This window comes from Cydia splendana, chromosome 1 (assembly GCF_910591565.1).
Source record: "Cydia splendana chromosome 1, ilCydSple1.2, whole genome shotgun sequence".
Classification (NCBI taxonomy): Eukaryota; Metazoa; Arthropoda; class Insecta; order Lepidoptera; family Tortricidae; genus Cydia; species Cydia splendana.
This window is the reverse complement of record NC_085960.1, coordinates 16,863,228-16,884,446: the sequence shown is the minus strand read 5'-3', so window position 1 is coordinate 16,884,446 and position 21,219 is coordinate 16,863,228. Positions and strand designations below refer to the sequence as shown.

The 21,219-nt window shown below is 35.9% G+C and overlaps 1 protein-coding gene across 3 annotated transcripts in view; it reads left to right on the top strand.

Moving 5' to 3' along the window:
• The window catches only part of LOC134794991 (embryonic polarity protein dorsal-like), a 65,106-nt gene that overhangs the window by 6,329 nt on the left and 37,558 nt on the right, over nt 1–21,219 (top strand). For all 3 annotated transcript variants that reach the window (XM_063766864.1, XM_063766860.1, XM_063766853.1), the window contains exons 2-5: nt 5,247–5,312; nt 7,143–7,299; nt 15,402–15,554; nt 15,920–16,101. In XM_063766864.1, coding sequence (XP_063622934.1) covers nt 5,247–5,312; nt 7,143–7,299; nt 15,402–15,554; nt 15,920–16,101 — 558 coding nt within the window. The remainder of the gene's footprint in view (nt 1–5,246; nt 5,313–7,142; nt 7,300–15,401; nt 15,555–15,919; nt 16,102–21,219) is intronic.

Genomic DNA, 21,219 nt, shown 5'->3' with positions numbered 1-21,219 from the left:
TACCATTGACTTAATACAGGGTGGCTTATATGTCATATATAAGTCAATGACCGTACTCATAATAACATCCCATATTTCGTTATTAGTTTCCCTGAAATAACTAAGTAAGCAAGTTATGAAATATTGTAAAATAAAAAAAAAACCTAAAATTTCTTCATCAGTTAGCAGTAAGTGTAGGTACATACAGTCAGCAGCAGAAGTTGCTAAGCGCTCGAGGTGTTCAAAATTACCTTGACACGCTCTTATTCTCTTTCTTAATAATAAAGTCGCGTCAAGATCATTTTGAACACCTGGCCCGCTTAGCAACTTCTGCTGCTGACTGTATGTGTGTAGTGGAGTCATGCAGTCATACCTGCCTACTATTTACCTACTAGGTACCTATATACTCTGGCAAGTCAGCTTTGTCAGTAGAAAAAGGCCGCAAATTTGAGAAATGTAGGCGCGAAAGATTGATCTCCTATAAACATTTTCAATTTCGCGCCCTTTTGTACGGACAAAGATGGCTTTTTTTATAACGTAAACAAACACGGTGTCCCTGGCACTAACGTCCAAACTAACCGGTATCTTGTTAAATGACCATAACTAGTAAGTACCGACACGATTTGTTTACAAACATTATATTACGTATATGTATTTATAAAGTATATGCTGCGTCTTAACATGGCGTTATTTATAAACGCATTACTGGCCTCAATTAGCTATGAATCGTTTGTTAGGGATCCGTACCGAAAGGGTAAAAACGGGACCCTATTATAGTCGTACGGTTTTAAAATGTCCGAATCCACTTGAGAGATTACCTGCCGTTGAATGTCATTGTTTTCTTTTGTTAAACCAAACCGCTAATTACGTGTGCAACATAAAAAGCAATAAAAACAAAAGATTCCATACAGATAACAACTTTACCACTTAAAGAATAGAGTTAGAATACAATAGCGAGTACTCGATATATATCGATATATAACCTTTTGGAAATGAAAACATGAAACAAACACCGTGGGCGACCACGGCTCTAAATTCCAAAAGGTCCTATAGGTATCGAGTACCTGCTATTCTAATTCTAACTCAATCCTTAAGACCTTTAAGTGGTAAAGTTGTTATCTGTATGGAATCTTTTGTTGTTATTGCTTTTTATTTTGCACACGTAATTAGCGGTTTGATTTAACGAAAGAAAACAACGCCATTCAACGGCAGGTAATCTCTCAAGTGGATCCGGACATTTCAAAACCGTACGACTATACTAAGACTCCACTGTCCGTCTGTCTGTCACCAGATTGCATCTCATGAACCGTGATAGCTAGTTGAAATTTTCACAGATGATGTATTTATGTTGCCGCTATAACAACAAATACTAAAAAGTACGGAACACTCGGTGGGCGAGTCCGACTCGCACTTGTCCGGTTTTATCTGTCATTTTGACTTAAGTATTTGTAAGAATGGGATAAAACATAATTTAACTAAATCAGGCCCGTAAAGTTTTATGAATAAGGGGGTTACAATTTATCCTGGTTCTGCATTTGATTGCGTTTCACTCAACAATAGATAAATAGATTCATCTATTTATCTTACTTATGCCTACGGCTTGTAAATGTAAATTAACTGTGGTAACATTTTTAATTACTTACCTCATTTTTTTTCTTTGCAGTGTTACCACACTATTTCCTCACAACCAGAGACACTAGTTTGATAACATTATCAGGGATCACATCACGGATATGGGTGAAAACCTGAAGATATATATCTATCTATAACAGTGGTTCCCAAAGTTGTCTGGGCTCCGAACAACCTAACAAAATGCCAAATTCGGGACCCACCTCTTGGCCGTCTTAAAAAGAGGGCGTTAAATATTATTGGTAACGCTCAGATGCCCTAGTAGTTTCAGGGCCCACTCAATTTTCGCTCGACCCATAGTTTGGGAAATGCTGATCTATAAAATTAAGCCCATAGAAAACTCAGTCAAAAACCCTATCAATACGTAGACGTATTTTCAATTCAGTCAATAAGCTTATTTATAGAGTTAGACCAACCTAAGTTTTGATTGCCCAGACCATGAAAGTGTAATTTTAATAATCTCAAAGTACGGTGACGTCACGACTCCATTACTTGATGAACAATGACATTAAAAGAAAATTCCTCGTTGGTTTCTTAAGTACAACATATCTACTGAGTCTGCCATTTTGTAGCCTAAAACGAGACGGTGCAAGTGTTATTTAAAAGTCATAATTTCATAGAACTTCTGGGCTTTCAAAATCGCTGCCAACTTAGCTTGGTCTAACTCTAACTCTAGTAAACCTCTCGAAATTTGTCTCTAGGGCTGATTGATTCATTTTGACAAGTCTAATGCTTTCGACACGAAAAGTACAGTAGGCAATATTATATTCGGTGACTAAAAATAAGTGCATTCCCGTTGCCAGGGAGGTTTTGGGATTATACTGAGCAGCTATTACTATGGGACCAAACCCGAAATCGCGAAAAAAAATGTACCCTCCCAAAGAAAATGGACCAGTCAAAATGTATGAAATAGCCAATTTTTTTTATAATCCCAAAACCTCCATGGCAACGGGAATGTAGTTATTTTTTAGCCACCCGTATACATTACATACATAAGTCTTTGAGAACTAATTTCAGACAAACATTTAGTAGCAAGTTTGTTGACCTTTTTGCAATGCATGCCCGGTGTGCGTGGGTTATATTTTTGCCTTAGAGATCTTCCGCTTCTAGATATTATTGATGTTAAAACTGTTTGCTATTAACCTTAAGTATTTACCTCAGTATTTAGTATTTACCGTAGAGTTGCACTGCCTAATTGCACTCACTGATCGAACTGGACTCCCGGTTGACCTCGTCAAATCATTCAGCGTCTTGGCTTATGTGAAATCTGTACTTCATTCGACATTTAATAGTAGGTTGAGTAAGGTCATTTAAGTAGCATGCACTTTAGTCTCAGGCAATACCGCTTGTTCCTTAGGTCAAACAAAGCTCCCCGGTAGCCGGGAGATCGTACCATGCAGACCCCCCAAAAAGGGGGGGTGAAAGGTTCGGCTCCCCAGGTCCAATCTATGCTGTATTCCTTCCTAGACTTAGCAACTAGGGCAAGTTCTCTTCTTCCTCGCGTTATCCCGGCATTTTGCCACGGCTCATGGGAGCCTGGGGTCCGCTTGACAACTAATCCCATGATTTGACGTAGGCACTAGTTTTTACGAAAGCGACTGCCATCTGACCTTCCAACCCAGAGCAACTAGGGCAAGTTATGTATCATTTTCGTATAATTTAGGGACGGGAAATTCATTTTCGAAATAATTATTATAGAGTCTGGCAACTGAAATTTTACACAAATGTTTGGCGGGAAATTCAAAAAATCTTGGGCTGGTCACACTTTGTGTAGTAGGAATTATAGTTTTGATACTAGAAATTATTTTTGATTTTCTGTGCACACGTAAGGTACCTAAGGATATAAGTTAAATATACGTTGACGTGCACTCAAAGTTAGTTCACATATTTTTTACCACTATATAAAGTACAGTCAACGATAAACACATATGTTAACACTTTCTCACCATATAGGTACCATTGTAACAAGGCGAAAAATGAAATGTAGTGTAAATAAGACCTAGCTCGATATTACCGTATATTAATCCATCAGCAAAAAAAATACATAAGTACTATGCCAAATATGCTAAATGCTAAGTATCAACATATTTATAGAGCACCAACTTCCTAATCTGTTTACATTCCTTTAGGAGTTGTAAACATTGCAGTTTTTCGTTATACAACGCTACACGTCGACTTCGCACATTGTCGTAATTATTTACGAGCTTAAATAATAGTTTTAGTAGCGAACCTCACTCAGTATAGACATTATTAATATTATTTAAAATAAACCCCTTATAAACCGCAAACAATTCGAATGAATGACATAAATCGACAACTGACTTTTAGCTTTTTTTTAATCATAGACAATTGGTGATACAACAACGAAATATCTGTCAACAATTTTTGGCTTGCCAGACTCTACCATTCTATACAAAAGAAAATATTTTTGTACAAAAAATGAAAATGTTATGTAATTTTTTGTGACAATTTCGGATGTTACAATCACAGTGTGGCGATTTGCACTAAATAAAAAGATAGTGGAAGAAAAATAAAAACCACAAATTTGTACAGTCGCCCACACTGTTAACTGTACATCGGTGGACCTTATGCCTTTTGTAATAAGGTCCACTGATGTATAGTCATAATTTTTCTATGCGTTTTTTAACATTATATTTAAACTTTTAAAATGCCAAATTCAGTGTTTTAGTAAACATTTTTAATCTTTGACTTTGGGCATAGTTCCATTTGTATGGAAATCGTTACCGCCACTCGCTATAAATTATTTTATATTACGAAAAAAATGTATGAATGCCTACTATAAAGTGATATTTTTCTGAATAAAGAATACATGGGCTATATCGTCCAATTTTTTATTTAGTGCAAATCGCCACACTGTGATTGTAACATCCAAAATTGTCACAAAAAATTACATAACATTTTCATTTTTTGTACAAAAATATATTTTTTTGTATGGAAAGGTATAATAATTATTTCTAAAATGAATTCCCCGTCCCTAAATTATACGAAAATGATTTATAACTTGCCCTAGTTGCTAAGACTAGGAAGGAATATAGCATAGATTTGACCTGGGGAGCCGACCCTTTCACCCCCCCTTTTTGGGGGGTCTGCATGGTACGATCTCCCGGCTACCGGGCCAGATCAACTTTGTTTGACCTAAGGAACAATTGTACCAAGCGGCATCGCCTGAGACTAAGTGCATGCTGTTCCATACATTTGTGTTCCTTACTAAACCTACTTTCCTAAATTTAATTTCCCGTTCCCGAATTGTTGTGGTAAATATTTTCGTATTTTTTACTAACTCAAGTGCAAAACGCAGTTAGCTGCATGCATTCGATGTTGTATTCGGTATCCGTACCTGCACTAAACAGATTGTAGATTTTTGTCACCAAATTCTAATTCCATAATAGGCACCCTGACTGTGAAGCTAAAGATCACCATGTCTGCTTATTTGACTGCCTATAACTTAGAAATCGTCTTCTACTATAATTTATTAACTATTCATCTACATTTTTCATTGTACAAGTGTACATAATTAAAATGCCTTTGGGTGAAAGCTAATTGTGACAGTCAAGAAATCAATATACATAAATAAATAATAAAGATCAGTAACAGTGACGCCTCTGTTTTCTCCACAGACGCCCTGCAGGGTGTAGCGCACAATGACGAAGAGGCTCCCCCCGACCTGAACATAAGTGAAGTGTGTAAGTATTATTTTATAAAACAAGTACATATTTTCTTTTATGGAAATTTTGTACCTAGAGAATTTGGAATCTAATGTGTTCAAAAGTAGTCTAAGTAGATTCATTCATTCACTTATTCTTTTCTTATATTCGACTTTGCTTGGTCTCTGTAGCGCTGAAAAATTGCATTAGCCCCTGCGATGCCTCTCTGAATATTGACGACTAGTATTGCAGATGGTATTGGTACCTCACCCAACAACAATGTTGTTAATATTATATGTAGAGCCTAACGAGTTATATCACAAATTCAGAAATGAGTGGTAGGATTGGGAAAAACTATTTCAAGACATTATAGCGCCAATTTTGGAAAATATTTGCATAATTAAGCCATCAATTCGTATGGGAAATAAATATGCAAATTACGACGTTACGTAACTAGGCTCGCTCAGTCGATCACTGGGTATTGAATATTACGTGGTTTTTGTATTATTTTCCCATTCAAGTAGTCGGGGAAAACCCGCGGTTTATCCGAGAGTCGTAAGCGACTACTAGTATGGTTTTTATACTTTGTTGTTACTATCGTTGATTCAGTATTATGTTGATCGCCTGGTTGGATGGCTCGTTTGTGGCGCAGAGTGTAAAATGTGACAAATACTTTATTATGTACCGTAGACTCTTCTTAGTCAAATAAGAGTTAACCGTGCGTCGTCCACTCTTGGTTAGTGTCTATGTATTGTTTGTGTGAAATGGGTTATTATTGCTGTTACATTGACTCCATACGTGAGTATTATCATTAAAAAAACTCACTGTCAGTTATAGTTTTTGTTGGTTTTGGTTGGTAAAGCCTGACAACAGTTTATTTAACCCTGAGATAGTGTCGCTGCAAACAGCTTACGTATGGCAATAATGTGCGTACGTCATTTGTATAGTCGGGGTAGTGGGCATTGGCTTCATGTTGATAGGTACTCGTATAATGTCAAAACATTGCTTACAGAAAATTCGGTTCCTTCAATTTACCTATTCGTCAAAATCGGATTCTAAATATTCAATATTTATATATTCTTCGTTTTCTGACTCTGACGAAGTCTGATTTTCATCAGATGTTGTGTCGCTTTCAGGACCACCAACCTCGATTATAAAACGTTTAGTCTCCAATTCGATTATAGGATTTTTATCGTCGATCTACATAAACCTTAAATGAAATATTAAAGTTTAAACCAAACAACTAACCAGTTCAATAAAACCGCACTATAAAATGTCAATACCGGTCATGTCAACAACCAACTTTAAAACATTGTTTATTGGAATGCTATGTAATCCTTCGTCTTTTTTAAGCTGTAAGTATTTGATTGCATTCACTGCAATTTTTTTCGCATCTTTGGTAATATTTTTGGCATTTTTGTAATAAAACCGTTTATATTTGAATATATTCGTAGATATTTTCCGTTTGTTTACATCAGTGACATTCGATGACATCCAACGTTCGTTGTCAAAGAGTACTTGTTGCCAGTAAAAGAAATGAGTACCATTGAAAATCCGCAAAATGGCGAGGGGCAAATAAACTGTTGTCAGGCTTTAGTAAACACGAAATATATTGTATTAGTTACTACTACTAGTACTGTCGAAATAAAATATAAACAAACAGCTAAGCTGTATGTAAATACACCTGCTGTATGCAAATTAAAAAAAAACTATCATTTAATAATTCTCTGTTGCCTCTCTTTCCAACAACCACACTTGTTAAAACGCGACTCAGCAATCATCCATTTTATACTTTTCGTAGTGTTAAATCTTAATATACATATTAGATTAAATAAGTAGGTATTCTCATGATGATTTTTCGTTGCACAGTACATGCCATCTCGATAGCGGACCCGACGTTCGGCGTCGGCGTGGACGAGATGTACCGGCAGCCGACAGCGCCCCCGCCGTCGGCGCCGCAGCCCTCCGGCGCTCCCAAGATGCCCTACGTGCGGATCATCGAGCAGCCGGCCGGCAAGTCGTTGCGGTAAGTCAATACAATAACATGACGTGTTTCATTGCCTTTTATCTACTTATTAACAAAGTCGGTTTTTATACATATGTCACTTACCTATACCTGCCTATACTCTGTAACTTTATGTATTTAAATAAAAGTAAACAAAATCTACCCTCAAATGTTTGTTTACTTTTATTTAAATACCTAAAGATACTTTGGCAGAAAAGTTACGAACAATTTTTAAATTAAATAATATAGAATTTTACAAGTGACGTCAGTGATAAATGAAAATACTAGTGACTCTGTGAGCTGTAGACCTCGCGAGCATATCTTATTGGGCACGATGACAATATAGTAAATAAAAAAAAAAACAATACGAAAAGTATAAAAAAAATACAGAAAGTTATATCCCAGCATATAATTACTGGGGATCGAACCCAGACCTTCTGTGCAAACAAAAAAAGCGAACGTTTGCAAAATACACCATGATGGTTCTTACAAAAGGTGACGAAATTTAGCTACTCATTCTCAAGTAAAAACTATAGTTATTTGTACAACAAGAGATCAAAGTTTGATATTTCTTCGAGTGCTTAATTTGAGTCCCGTGCAAGCGAAAGATTCTATAATAGATTCACGAGCGTAGCGAGTGAATCTAATTTAGAATCTTGAGCGTAGTAAGGGACTCAAAAGCGCACGAGATGTAAATAACTTTGATCTCGTGTAGTACACAAAATTTTTCACCAGTGCAGTGAGAACATACCAATTAGACAACTTGAAAAATGTAATCCTTCTTCGTCACTTAATACCTATGCACTCATATTTTCTTAAGATATATGTACTAACAATTAAGTTTAATTACCGCAATCGAACACAAAAACAAAACGTAATACTAATTTCAGTAAAATAATATGGAATTAACGAACATCAACTGATACTTCAAACATCAACTTTTTTTTGTAAAAAAAAAAACTTCGTAAGATACGGTCCGAATTGCGGATACGTACTATTTGTCCACTATAGTAGAAAGTCTTAAAAGTAGAATAATTAATTTTCCGTGATAATCTGTGTATTTTTTGAGTTCATTCTTTTGATTGTACAATAAAATACCTAACATGTAATGTTTTTATCAGTTTTTATCAAATCTTAAACTTTATTTTTATTAATTAATAATTCATAATTATGCTCGCACGTGGTTTGGAACGATGCGTTCTGAAGTTTTTCGGGGGTCTATTATAAACAGTCAATATACCGTTGAATGTAGTTTGAACTTTTTTTTGTCTGTTTCTTTTTGCTAACAGTGTGAAAGGGACAGAGATAATGGAACCCAAGTATTTCGAACTTGTATTAGACCCCGCATGTTGAAATGACATTTGACTATGAAGGTCACTTGAATGTCATTTTGTCTCACTCAGTGAGCAAAATCGCATTTTGCTCACTGTTTTTAAGAAGCAAAGTACCCTTGTTCGAGCTGCTGAGGTGAAAAATATATTATTACCTCCAAAGCCAGCGAAATAAAATTTCTGCATTTTTGGCCATTTAATCTGTAAACATGTCTCAAAAAGAATACACTCTTATGATACCGATACGACTATTTGTTTAAGCGCGAGCTGTCACAACTTTTCCATTTAAAAAAAAATCCAAAAACCGGCTCGACAAATTTTTTTTATCGAATCATAGAATTCGGTTACAACATTTCACGAGAATCGGTTAATAATTGCGACCTGTAGAGGAGAACATCCGGACATACAAACTAAAATATGTTAATACCTCCAAAACCAGCGAAATATTTTTTCTGAATTTTTGGCCATTTAATCTGTAAACATGTCTCAAAAAGAATACACTCTTATGATACCGATACGACTATTTGTTTAAGCGCGAGCTGTCACAACTTTTCTATTTTAAAAAAATTCCAAAAACCGGCTCGACAATTTTTTTTTATCGAATCATAGAATTCGGTTACAAAATTTCACGAGAATCGGTTAATAATTGCGACCTGTAGAGGAGAACATCCGGACATACAAACTAAAATATCGTAATACCTCCAAAACCAGCGAAATATTTTTTCTGAATTTTTGGCCATTTAATCTGTAAACATGTCTCAAAAAGAATACACTCTTATGATACCGATACGACTATTTGTTTAAGCGCGAGCTATCACAACCTTTCCATTTAAAAAAAAAATCCAAAAACCGGCTCGACAAATTTTTTTTATCGAATCATAGAATTCGGTTACAAAATTTCACGAGAATCGGTTAATAATTGCGACCTGTAGAGGAGAACATCCGGACATACAAACTAAAATATCGTAATACCTCCAAAACCAGCGAAATATTTTTTCTGAATTTTTGGCCATTTAATCTGTAAACATGTCTCAAAAAGAATACACTCTTACGATACCGATACGACTATTTGTTTAATCGCGAGCTGTCACAACTTTTCTATTTTAAAAAAAATCCAAAAACCGGCTCGACAATTTTTTTTTATCGAATCATAGAATTCGGTTACAAAATTTCACGAGAATCGGTTCATAATTGCGACCTGTAGAGGAGAACATCCGGACATACAAACTAAAATATCGTAATACCTCCAAAACCAGCGAAATATTTTTTCTGAAATTTTGGCCATTTAATCTGTAAACATGTCTCAAAAAGAATACACTCTTATGATACCGATACGGCTATTTGTTTAAGCGCGAGCTATCACAACCTTTACATTTTAAAAAAATTCCAAAAACTGTCTCGACAATTTTTTTTTATCGAATCATAGAATTCGGTTACAAAATTTCACGAGAATCGGTTAAGAATTGCGACCCGTAGAGGAGAATATCCGGACATACAAAAGCAAAATGCCCGAGTCAAAACGTATATAGACCTTCGCTACGCTTCGGTCAATCAATTATCAGTACATATGTAACATATTATTAAATGCACATGCACATTTTAAATATCGTTTTTCATTTATTTTGCTATTACATAAGGCACAAACAACGATAGAGCGTACAATTTTTGTATTTTCCCATAATTAGGTTTAATTAACTTAACCCAACACTTTAAGTAAGATTAAATGTATTTTCACCACACCAGCTCGGAAAGGCTTACTTTGCACTTCAAAAACTGATAAGAAAGTTGCATTTTATCCACATGTGAGGCAGAGTAATATTATGCAAATTTTGAGTTGTTTGCTCATGTTGGCTGATAGAATGGACTTTTAAATGATGATTTTGGATGATAAATATTTAATAACATTTATTTGGATTTGATTTGATTTCATTTTGTTTGATGTTTTACAGTTGGTATTTTTCTTGCGTTGGTGTGGTGAAAAATGTTGCATGTGTTTCACTCGGTGGCAAAATTTGTTTAACCCTCGTGCTTTGAAACCCTCGCAACGCTCAAGATTCCACTTCTTGAACCACTCGCTACGCTCGTGGTTCAATTTTGGAATCTTTCGATTACTCGGGTATCAATATTAGCACGAGCGGTTAAACAACAACTTTGTCCCCTTGTAAAACAAATAACTATTAAAGCGGCTCCAGGCGGCCTAGCCAAGGTGACAATCGCTTGCGTTTCGCCTTGCCATCGAATCGCTTTGTGTCTGTCTATCGCTCTTCCATATTAGTGTGACAGTGACAGTGGCGTTGCGTACGGAGCGATAGCGATTGGCATGTTGTCTACGGGGCCTGTTTGGAATGCTCTTTATTGAAATGACAAATCTCACGAGGAAGTTATAAAGGATTACGTGTCATGTTTTATCAGTAGGCGTGACGCGTTCGCCGCTCGCGCATTCATCAGTGCCGCGCGTTTGTCGACGGACTAGACGCGACGTCCCTCAGTGACGTCTCCGCAGTATTTATACCCCTGCCGTCACACAACTATTTCACGTCTCGGATATTTCAGAGGCGATTATGTCAGCGGCGTCATTGAGACTGAGTGTAGTAAAGAAAGGCACACTGAAAGTCGGTGCTCCAATATGCCTATTGGTATAATTACTTATACGTGACACTATGTCACGACTTATAACAAGATCATTTAGTTTATCAATATGGTATTATCTGGTATTATTCTTACTTTTGATGTAGTAAGTACCTACTAACGTAACAGTTCCCTATAGCCGTACAATGAAGTTGTATTATTGATAAGCGTTAATGCTAACGTCTCGAAAATATTAAGTCTAATCGTGTAAGTAAAACACTAGCGACCCGCCCCGGCTCCGCACGGGTTACACAAAATCTTAACAAATTATACACCTAAACCTTCGTCATGAATCGCTCTTTTGATAATTATAGGTGAAAACCGCATGTAAATCCGTTCAGTAGTTTTTGAGTTTATCGCGAATATAATATACACACAAACAGACAGTCGCGACGGGGGACTTGGTTTTATAAAGCGTTAAAGATAAATGGTGATAAATGAACAACACAGGTAGGTACGTTTATTTAGGTATGTACCTACCCAGCGTACGGAATCATTCAATACAAATATTGGCATAACTGTTACTAAACTGTTCGCTCACTTTCCGGCTATCTTAGCTACTTTCACAATTCCTTTTAGACTTGGAGGCAGGTTCAGATTTATCAATTGGTTAAAGTTTTGATATTGTTATGATATGATACGACTTTGACCAGGGACCAGGGACAGGGACCCTTTTCGCGATAAAAGCCTTTCAATGGGCGTCCCTTAAACACGGCTAACACATTGAAAGACTTTCCAGTTTGAACTGCAAGCCCAATCATTTGACTACCCCTTACCGAAAAGCTTATCTATATGCCTTGCAATCCCTTAATAAGGGTTACCCTTATCATTAAGCGCTTTTTATAAAACTTTCCCTTTAGTAATGTCGTAGTTCAGCCTTGCGTGAAAGAGACAGGATTAGTATATATCTACGCTAGTCACGCCGCCGGCGATCGCTCAGATTCGAAGTAATGTGTGCTTTATGAACAAGGTAGATGATTTAAATTAGCAAGCTTATATGCTAAAAGGGAAGCCCTTTATAAGGCTAACCCTTATAAGCGATATGCAAGGTGTTGGTAAGCGGATGATAAGGGTTTTGTAAGGGTATTAGGCTACCGATTACTCAAATGGGTTAGCTTTATATAAGGGCTTTAAAAGCAAAATGAAAGGGTTTCGTCTGGCAAAGGGTATGGTGAGTTAAGCCTTATGCAAAACCCTTACAAAACCCTCTGTAAGGGATAGCGGGCCGGTCCCTGACTTTGACAGCCTATATATTGGTTTGATGTGACTATCGTCAAAACATTACACAGGAACATTACGATCTGCCTGATCGTACGATCGGCCTACGACATATATAGGAACGTGTAACGCATAAAAGTAAACGAAAAATGTATTTCTGATTGAAATATATTGTTTTAACAAGATTTTATTGGACTATAATGTTCGTTTGTTAGCTTAAAAGTGGTAGATCGGTTCCAGATGGCTGAGGCTTGACGTTTAATTTTACGACTTCGCATCGGTACCCATTGATCGGATTCGCACTGGTTACAAAAAGCATTTTGAAGTAATATCGGAATTAAAAATATATAAATCTAATCTAAAATTAAGCAATACGTATACTCTGGCTACATAGCCTAGCTGGACGCCATGTTTATCTGACCTACCGATACCGCCAGCTGTGGTGACTGACTTTTGGTATGATAATACATACTATTACTTATTCTGTGCTTTTGGTAAACATTTCATCGTATGGAATCTGGTAGGTAACATGCCCTACATACGCAGCTAATACGCAGTCTACGCACAGACCACGTGAACTTTCTTACTTAAATTGGTGTAAAATACAAATAATGACCCCAACCCCCCAATCCCTTATCCAATGTAGCAAAATTGTAATCCAAAAGTTGTCATTATTTTTTCCCCCATTCGTACATCGGTATTATCATTTGCAAGATTAGTGTTTAGTTACAAAATAAATATTCGCGCAATATTTAAATATATAAACGTTCAAAAATGACGGATTGTAAACGTACACGACCTAGAGTACGACAAATAGAGCCATGTTTAAGTGTTAGTAGTATAATACTAATTTACATACCTAATACGAGTACCTAAACCTAAGGTTCACAATTATTTTATCTTCATGATTTTCCAACGTTGCTTAATAAAATTGGGAACACGATGGTAAGGCGTATCGAACCGATGTGGGCTCAAGTCTCAATGAGTCGTATTAACGGCAACACACTTCAGGCCTTATCTCGTTGCAATAAGGTTTACGAACGAAAGTCTTTACGTTCGTTTTTTTAGCATTAGAAATAAGGTAAACAATCTTGATGTGTCTTTTAATTGAAAAACACATTTTAAAAATAAGTTACGGCCAATATGTAACAATTATGAATTTAATACGATCATTTATATTCTTCTGCTTTCATAAGTAATAGTTACTGATTTTTGAAAAGCGTTTTTCAATTAAAAGACATGTCAAGATCGCTTACCTTCTTTCAAGTTCTTTCTAATGCTAAAAAAAAAAGGAATATAAGCTTTACTTACTCAATATTTTTTTTCATAGTTTTTGGACCCACGGTTAAAAAATTAGATGGGGGGGGGGGGACACATTTTTATTTTCTCTCAGAGCGATTATAAAAATTTTGACGGACATGGCGAGTTGACTACGGAACTCTAAAAATGACTATTGCTATGCGTGAGCCATGCTGCGAGTATTAAGCTAGCAAACAGGAAAAATATAGGAAGTATCGGAAGGCAGGCGATAGAAAAAGCGATAATTTGCCTGTAATGGCGGTAATAAAGGCTTCTGTCAATGGCTGGTAATTATTGGCCCGGCTATCTCACTCTGCCGATGAATGTATGTTTACTACAGTTTTGACTTGTCAGGACTTTGTACCATAGTACGAATAGAATAGTAAGTAGTTAAGAGTATTTTTCCAACAAAAGAACGTAACGTATCGTAACAGAATATCTGTTTCTACTAGAACTGTACGATTTAAATGATCATTAGCAATTTTGTTGTGACTAATAATACTTAACGTTTCCTTTGTTCAATCGTTAATCCTGAAAACATACACTCCTTGTTTTCTTGATTTGCCAGTCGAGTAAAAACAGCACGAGTACATATTTATTATTACTTCCAGGTTAAACTTTCACTAGGTAATTCTTCTGAATCAGTTAGGACTCAGCACTTTCGCGTCACATTCATCTGCAACTTTAAAGTGCCAGTAAAAGTTTACCACTTTATTGTTCTCAAGAGTAAAATATGCAATGCGATAAGAGATGATATGAGACTTAGTAAAATATGCAATCGACAAGAGATGATATGAGACTTGGTAAAATATGCAATCGGCAGGAGATGATATGAGACTTAGTAAAATATGCAATCGACAAGAGATGATATGATACTTAGTAAAATATGCAATTGACAAGAGATGATATGATACTTAGTAAAATATGCAATCGACAAGAGATGATATGATACTTAGTAAAATATGCAATTGACAAGAGATGATATGATACTTAGTAAAATATGCAATCGACAAGAGATGATATGAGACTTAGTAAAATATGCAATCGGCAAGAGATGATATGAGACTTAGTAAAATATGCAATCGACAAGAGATGATATGAGACTTAGTAAAATATGCAATCGACAGGAGATGATATGAGACTTAGTAAAATATGCAATCGACAAGAGATGATACGAGACTTAGTAAAATATGCAATCGACAAGAGATGATATGAGACTTAGTAAAATATGCAATCGACAAGAGATGATATGAGACTTAGTAAAATATGCAATCGACAAGTTGTAAATATGCAATCGACTTCTTGAGTAAACAAAAAATGTAACTGTTGATGAATTTGCGTTTAATAAATTGCGCATTGTCTTTCCGTCCATTGTAAAGGTCATAGTGAGAATAATGACGATGAACCGCGCTGTTAATTAATACGTTCTATGATACACGGGGCAGGGTATTAAGTGCAATATAAAAATAAGCCTGCCCCCTTATTAATAAAACAACAAATCCCAGTTTTTTTCTTTTTATAAATAATAATCAAAAATCTCTCAATGACAGATATGAATAACAAACGTTTACCAACGGCATGTTATATTTGACATACGTTTATGAATAACGCCACTTATAATTCTAACTTAATTTATATTGTCACCAGGTTTCGATATGAGTGTGAAGGCCGGTCAGCAGGCTCCATTCCCGGCGTGCACAGTACGCCGGAGAAGAAAACATACCCCACCATCGAAGTGGTCGGCTACACGGGGCGATTTGTCGTGCTTGTGTCGTGTGTCACCAGGGACAAGCCTTACAGGTAAGCTGAGCTTAATTAAAGCTACATAATATAAAGATTTAAATTTTTGAGATGAATCGAAGTTAACAACACAAATGCTAGACATCTGGCCTGGATTACGAATGACGCGCTGTCGTTGTGTTTGAGCTTTATTAGACGAATGATATTCTATTTTGGTGGTGATATAAACTGAACAACTGCGATTTCGGACTAGTGCAGCGTCAAAACGGAAACTTACTGATGCAGATCCGAGTAAGATGGGGGAATTTACCAGTAATCATTTCAAATAACGATTTGACTACCTAAACACTTCAAAAAGCAGTGAAAAACTACTATCGTTACGTTATCTGTTCCTGTGTACGTATATCGTTCTGGTGATTCCTCAGGCCGCATCCTCACAACCTGGTGGGCCGCGAGCCGCTGTGCAACCGCGGCGTGTGCACCGTGGAGTGCAACGCGGACAACTCCATCGTGCAGTTCAGCAATCTCGGCATCCAGTGCGTCAAGCGCAAGGACATTGCGGAGGCGCTGCGTGTGAGAGAGGAGATTAAAGTCGACCCCTTCAAGAGTGAGTGTATCCTATTCCCACATAAAATAATGTTTTTGGCATTTTTTACCAGTCAAACTACACAGCTAAAGACAAGTAAATAAGATAAATATGGATAAGACCGCCTATCAGGGAAGACTGTTTACTAGCTCTTTCCTCGCTTCTAACTCTTGTGTTTGTACACATACTCCATTAACAGAAGGTCGGTAGAGTAGAAGGTGCGAAGCTCTTCCTTTCTATCTGGGTCTTAGCAAAGTACGTATACAAACACGAGAGTTGTTCTAAGGCGGTCTTCACCAGTCCCCACATTGACATTATGGTAAAATAGGAGATACCTATTACTCTATCCGCCCAGAGGCCTTAAACTATGCCTTCCATTCCATAGCATTCTGTACTGAATCTTTATTTATTTTTTAATGCTGTTATCTTGATAGGTTTCGGGGTAGTTAGTGGATATTAAAGCTTAATCAAAAATAGTTGGTCGTTTCGTAATAAACAGTACACCAATGAACCGGCTCTGTCAAAACATGGTGACACGCAGAGTTGAATCAGAGACTTACAAAACCTAAACCACAAACATAGTTTGATATTACACTAAACTTTAAAGTTGACCTTAGAAATAAAATTTGTACACATGTCTTCATAGATACCGCGCGATATTTATAACGTTAAAAATTAAAATAATCATCGACCCACAGGGCATTCCTCGACGATAGCGATAATAGACCAATAGTGGGACCGGATTTTTGCACTAAAAGTTTTGATAATTCTAAAGATGAAAAAGTGATACTTATCTGACATGGGACATATTTTTAAGCATATTTGTAAAATATGACGAAAAGTTAGAACGAGCGTTAGATATGAATTAGGTATTTATATATTTTTAGTAATGATTTTTTAATATTGAATTAAAGTGCAATGTTTAAGTTCCATCGTTTATAATATGTATGACGCTTTATAATGTAAAATTATTAGAATTTTTTTTAACGTGCTTCTTTGTCAAACTACAATTAGCTTATTATTTTGTCGATATTGAATTAAAGTTTAATAAATCAACAACAACATATCTAAATTCTTAAGTTAATAGGTAAGCTAAAAAGTAAGAAGAATAAGATATATGCTTTAGAATTAATATGCGTTTTTTGTCCTATGAGATCAAATATTGAATTAGAGTCTGTAAAAACAAGTTTATTACTATAAAATAATATACGCAGCCATATTATGGAAAGTAAGAAATTTCTGTGTGTAGCTTGCATTGTAATAGTAAAATCTATTTAAAAAGGCGCGAAATTCATACAGACGCCGCGCTGGTACGTCAAAGTGCCGGCGCGGCGCGCGGGAGCCTATCATAGATCATAGCCTACTTCGGCCCACCGCCCGCGCAATGCCCGCGCAGCGCTGTTTGACGTTTGTCTTTTCTTATCAATATCATTCATTTGTTTGTTTACTTATTACAGTGGACATAAATTAAATTAGTTACGTGAAATTAATAAGTCATTATGACTTCAAAATGAGTGAAAAGTGTTTGTTATGTGGACTGATTATTTGTAGTGACTTAGTAACAGTGAAAAAACGAGGAATTGAGCGGCTAATAGCTGCGAGCAAAGAAAGAAATGATGGGAAAGATAAAGATTTCTATGGGAAGGAGGAGCTACGATTCCACAAAAAGTGTAGATTACTATACATAGAGTCGAAGGCTATATCGGCACACAAAAGACGAATGGAGGTGGAGGCATCAGTTGCACAGCCAAGCCCAAGTGACGATGATAAAGGTTTTGATTTTCAAAACTTTTGTCTTTTTTGCAACGAAGCTGCCAACGAGGAGTTTAAACAGGCTCAGCTCAAACGCCGTATTCAAGACAGAATCATTGTCAGCGAAATAAAAAAATGTTCCACACAGGAGGCTATATTGAACGCAGCAATATTACACAAGGACGATTGGAGTGAACAAGTAAGTACCTACCTCTAAATATTGTAGCGAGGCTACCTAGATGCTTATACAGGGAACACTCTACATGACCTATCAACTATAGTATTTTTCAAACTCCCATCGAGTATGAAAAATACTATACAAATGCCATTTTTTCGACAAAATAACATTTACTGGAATAATAATATAATACTTATGTTTACATACCTTCTCAACGTTCGATCAATCACTATCCTGGCTGTCTAGTACTCTAACCAGTCTGGCCTAGTAGGTAGTGACCCTGCCTGTGAAACCGATGGTCCGGGATCGGAATCCTGGTAAGGGCATTTATTTGATGTGGTGAACACAAATATTTGTTCTTGAGTCATGGGTGTTTTCTATGTATATATGTAAGTAGGTATGTATTTATCTATGTATAAGTATGTCTATCGTCGCCTAGCACCCATAGTACAACTTTGCTTAGTTTGGGGCTAACTTGATCTGTGTAAGATGTCCCCCAGTAATTATTTATTTATTTATTTATTATTATTTATTAATACTGGAGCACTGGCTCAAAGAAGCCGAATCTTCAGGCGCCATTATCATAGTGAATAAAAAATGGGAATTTCACAGGTATGTAAGCTATTATTAAAATAGGTAGTTAGCAATATTAAAAATTATGTGCCTAAATATGCTCACAGTAAAGTTCAAGCTAATTCTGGGAATTTGGCAGGTATATTATTATTAATAAGGCCAGATAGAAAGTATGCGATTTATTTACATAAGGGTCTCTAGCTACAAGGCATGCCGCTGAAGGCGGGCATGGGAAGTCACAAAATTTAGGAAGTGCAAAATATGTGGGCCGCTAAAGAGTGGAGGACAATGTAACACTATGTCTAAGACATAATATAAGTCCCACAAGGTGTATGCTCAAGTTAGCAACTTATTTTATATTATTTGGGCAAACTTATGGAAAAAACCCCTTTTTTTAGGTATACTTCCTTGACTCAATAGGTAATTTTTTTTAACGTTTTCAGGAAAACCGATTTTTTGTGTAACTACACATCCTAAGGGCCCAGACTAATTCATTTATATTAAATACAATTTACTAATTTGGAAGAAAACAAAGTTTCTTCTCTCTCACATAGTGTAAGCCCGTTGGCTGCACATTGGAATTTGAACTTAAGTGTGAGTTACTATCACTATTAGTATAACTTATAGGTAACTAGTAACTTGGTATTGGTACCAAATTAAATTATATATGTGAAATCAAATTATATAGATGAAAGTTTGTATGGGGTTCAAGTTTTATTTTGAGCGAGGAGCTTGAAATTTAGGAAAAAAATATTTTATTAAAAGAGAAGAAAACTATTTTCAGCGTTTTTGAAAATTAATCTGTCAAGGTGGTGAAAAAGGGGTTCAAAGTTTGTATGGAGATCAAACATTTTTGTGAGTGTGGGGCTTGAATTTTTGTATAAAGGCATATTATTAGAATACAAGAAGATTTATTCCAGCGATTTGAAAATTCAACCCTCAAGGTGGTGAAATTTATGTTTAAATAGTTAGGTAGTGGACTTGATAATCTCCTAAAGGGATGGAGAGGGATTCTATCGATAACATTTTTTTCTCAGTTCGGGGCTTGAAATTTCATCGGTTAGTTAGGGCATGGCAAATAAAGAAGAAGAAGACTGCTATCTTTTGCAGCATAGTCTTCTATGCTCATGTAGAATATATTACCACCAACATACAAATCCACGCGAACGATGTCGCGGGCAACAGCTAGTAATATCTATATTATTTAAAATATAGTAATAAAGTCAAATAAATGTATGGACATTCCACGTCTCTTCTCTTTTCGCACAGACTTTATTACTATATTTTAAATAATATAGATATTACTAGCTCAATACAATACATTAAATACATTCCAGTAACTGGCCACCGGCTAATAACAGTAATAACTGGCCACCCTAAACTAAAAATGAATCATATTCTCCTATAAACAGAATTCACAGAGTGGTTTTGTCAATCCAAGGTAAAATCTGCCAAGGCTCCCAGAATGTATCCACACCTCCTGGGAGTACTTAGTACTCTTAGTAGGGGCTTACGACGATATTTGCATCGAAATATCGAAAAATTGGCGCGCGTGAGTTTATTGTAATTGTAACAGACAGGCAACTACTACGGCACCCTACGTAACCGGTTGGCCGGTTTTTTCACTGTGAAATAAAATCGATGGAATTGCGTAGAAGTATTTAATAAATAAATAAAATAAATACATATTACCGGACATCTTAAACAGATCGACCTTGCCACAAACTAAACAAAGATTGTACTAGGGGTACTACTAGGCGACGATATAACAAGGGTCGTTCTACCGTTTCGTGCCGATTTGCCACTTTTTTTGAGTTTTTTTTTATTTTGAAGTTTTTGATATTGTGAATGTGTATACGTATTGTGTATATTATTTTAAGAATAGCACCTAAATACTAGTTATACTTTTACAAAACGAATAAAGAATGTAATGAAGGCACAGATGGAAATGAAAAACCAAGGGAAGGTAATGAAACACGAATAGAAGGGAATGAAATTAGATTAATTATAAATTAACTTTATTGGTCAAAATCAAAATGATAATCAGAGATGTGAAAAATACTTAATAAAAAGTATTTAAATACAAAGTGCAAATACTTCCTTGATATTATTTCAAGTGCAAAAAACAAAATAGTTTTTGAATTTATATTTAAAATACAAAATACGAAATAGGTATTTTCAAAATACTTTTTTAAAATACAAATACTTTGCGATAAAAGGTACTCTGAATAGTGAATACCTAGTCTGAATTAAAAAGTATTACTCGGAATTTACGAGTTGAAAAGACTCTTTATTCTTTGAAAACAGTGTGTCAATCAGTCCTCTATCTAAAGTGCAAATTTCTAGTTGTTTGCTCATATTAACCGGAAGGATGGATGGATGATGGTTTTTAACGGCCAATTTTTAAAAGCATTAAATAAAAAGATATGTAATATTTTACAGCTAGTATAGGTAATACCTCTCGTCAGTGTAATGAAAACACGTCACGTTTGTGTTTCACCAGGGCAGAAAAGTTTGTTCTCCTCTCGTGCCTTGAAACCCTCGCAACACTCAAGATTCTTCTTTTTTAACCACTCGCTACTCTTGTGTTCATGTGCGACGTTACTAAACATATTCAACAGTTTCCATGTTAAAAT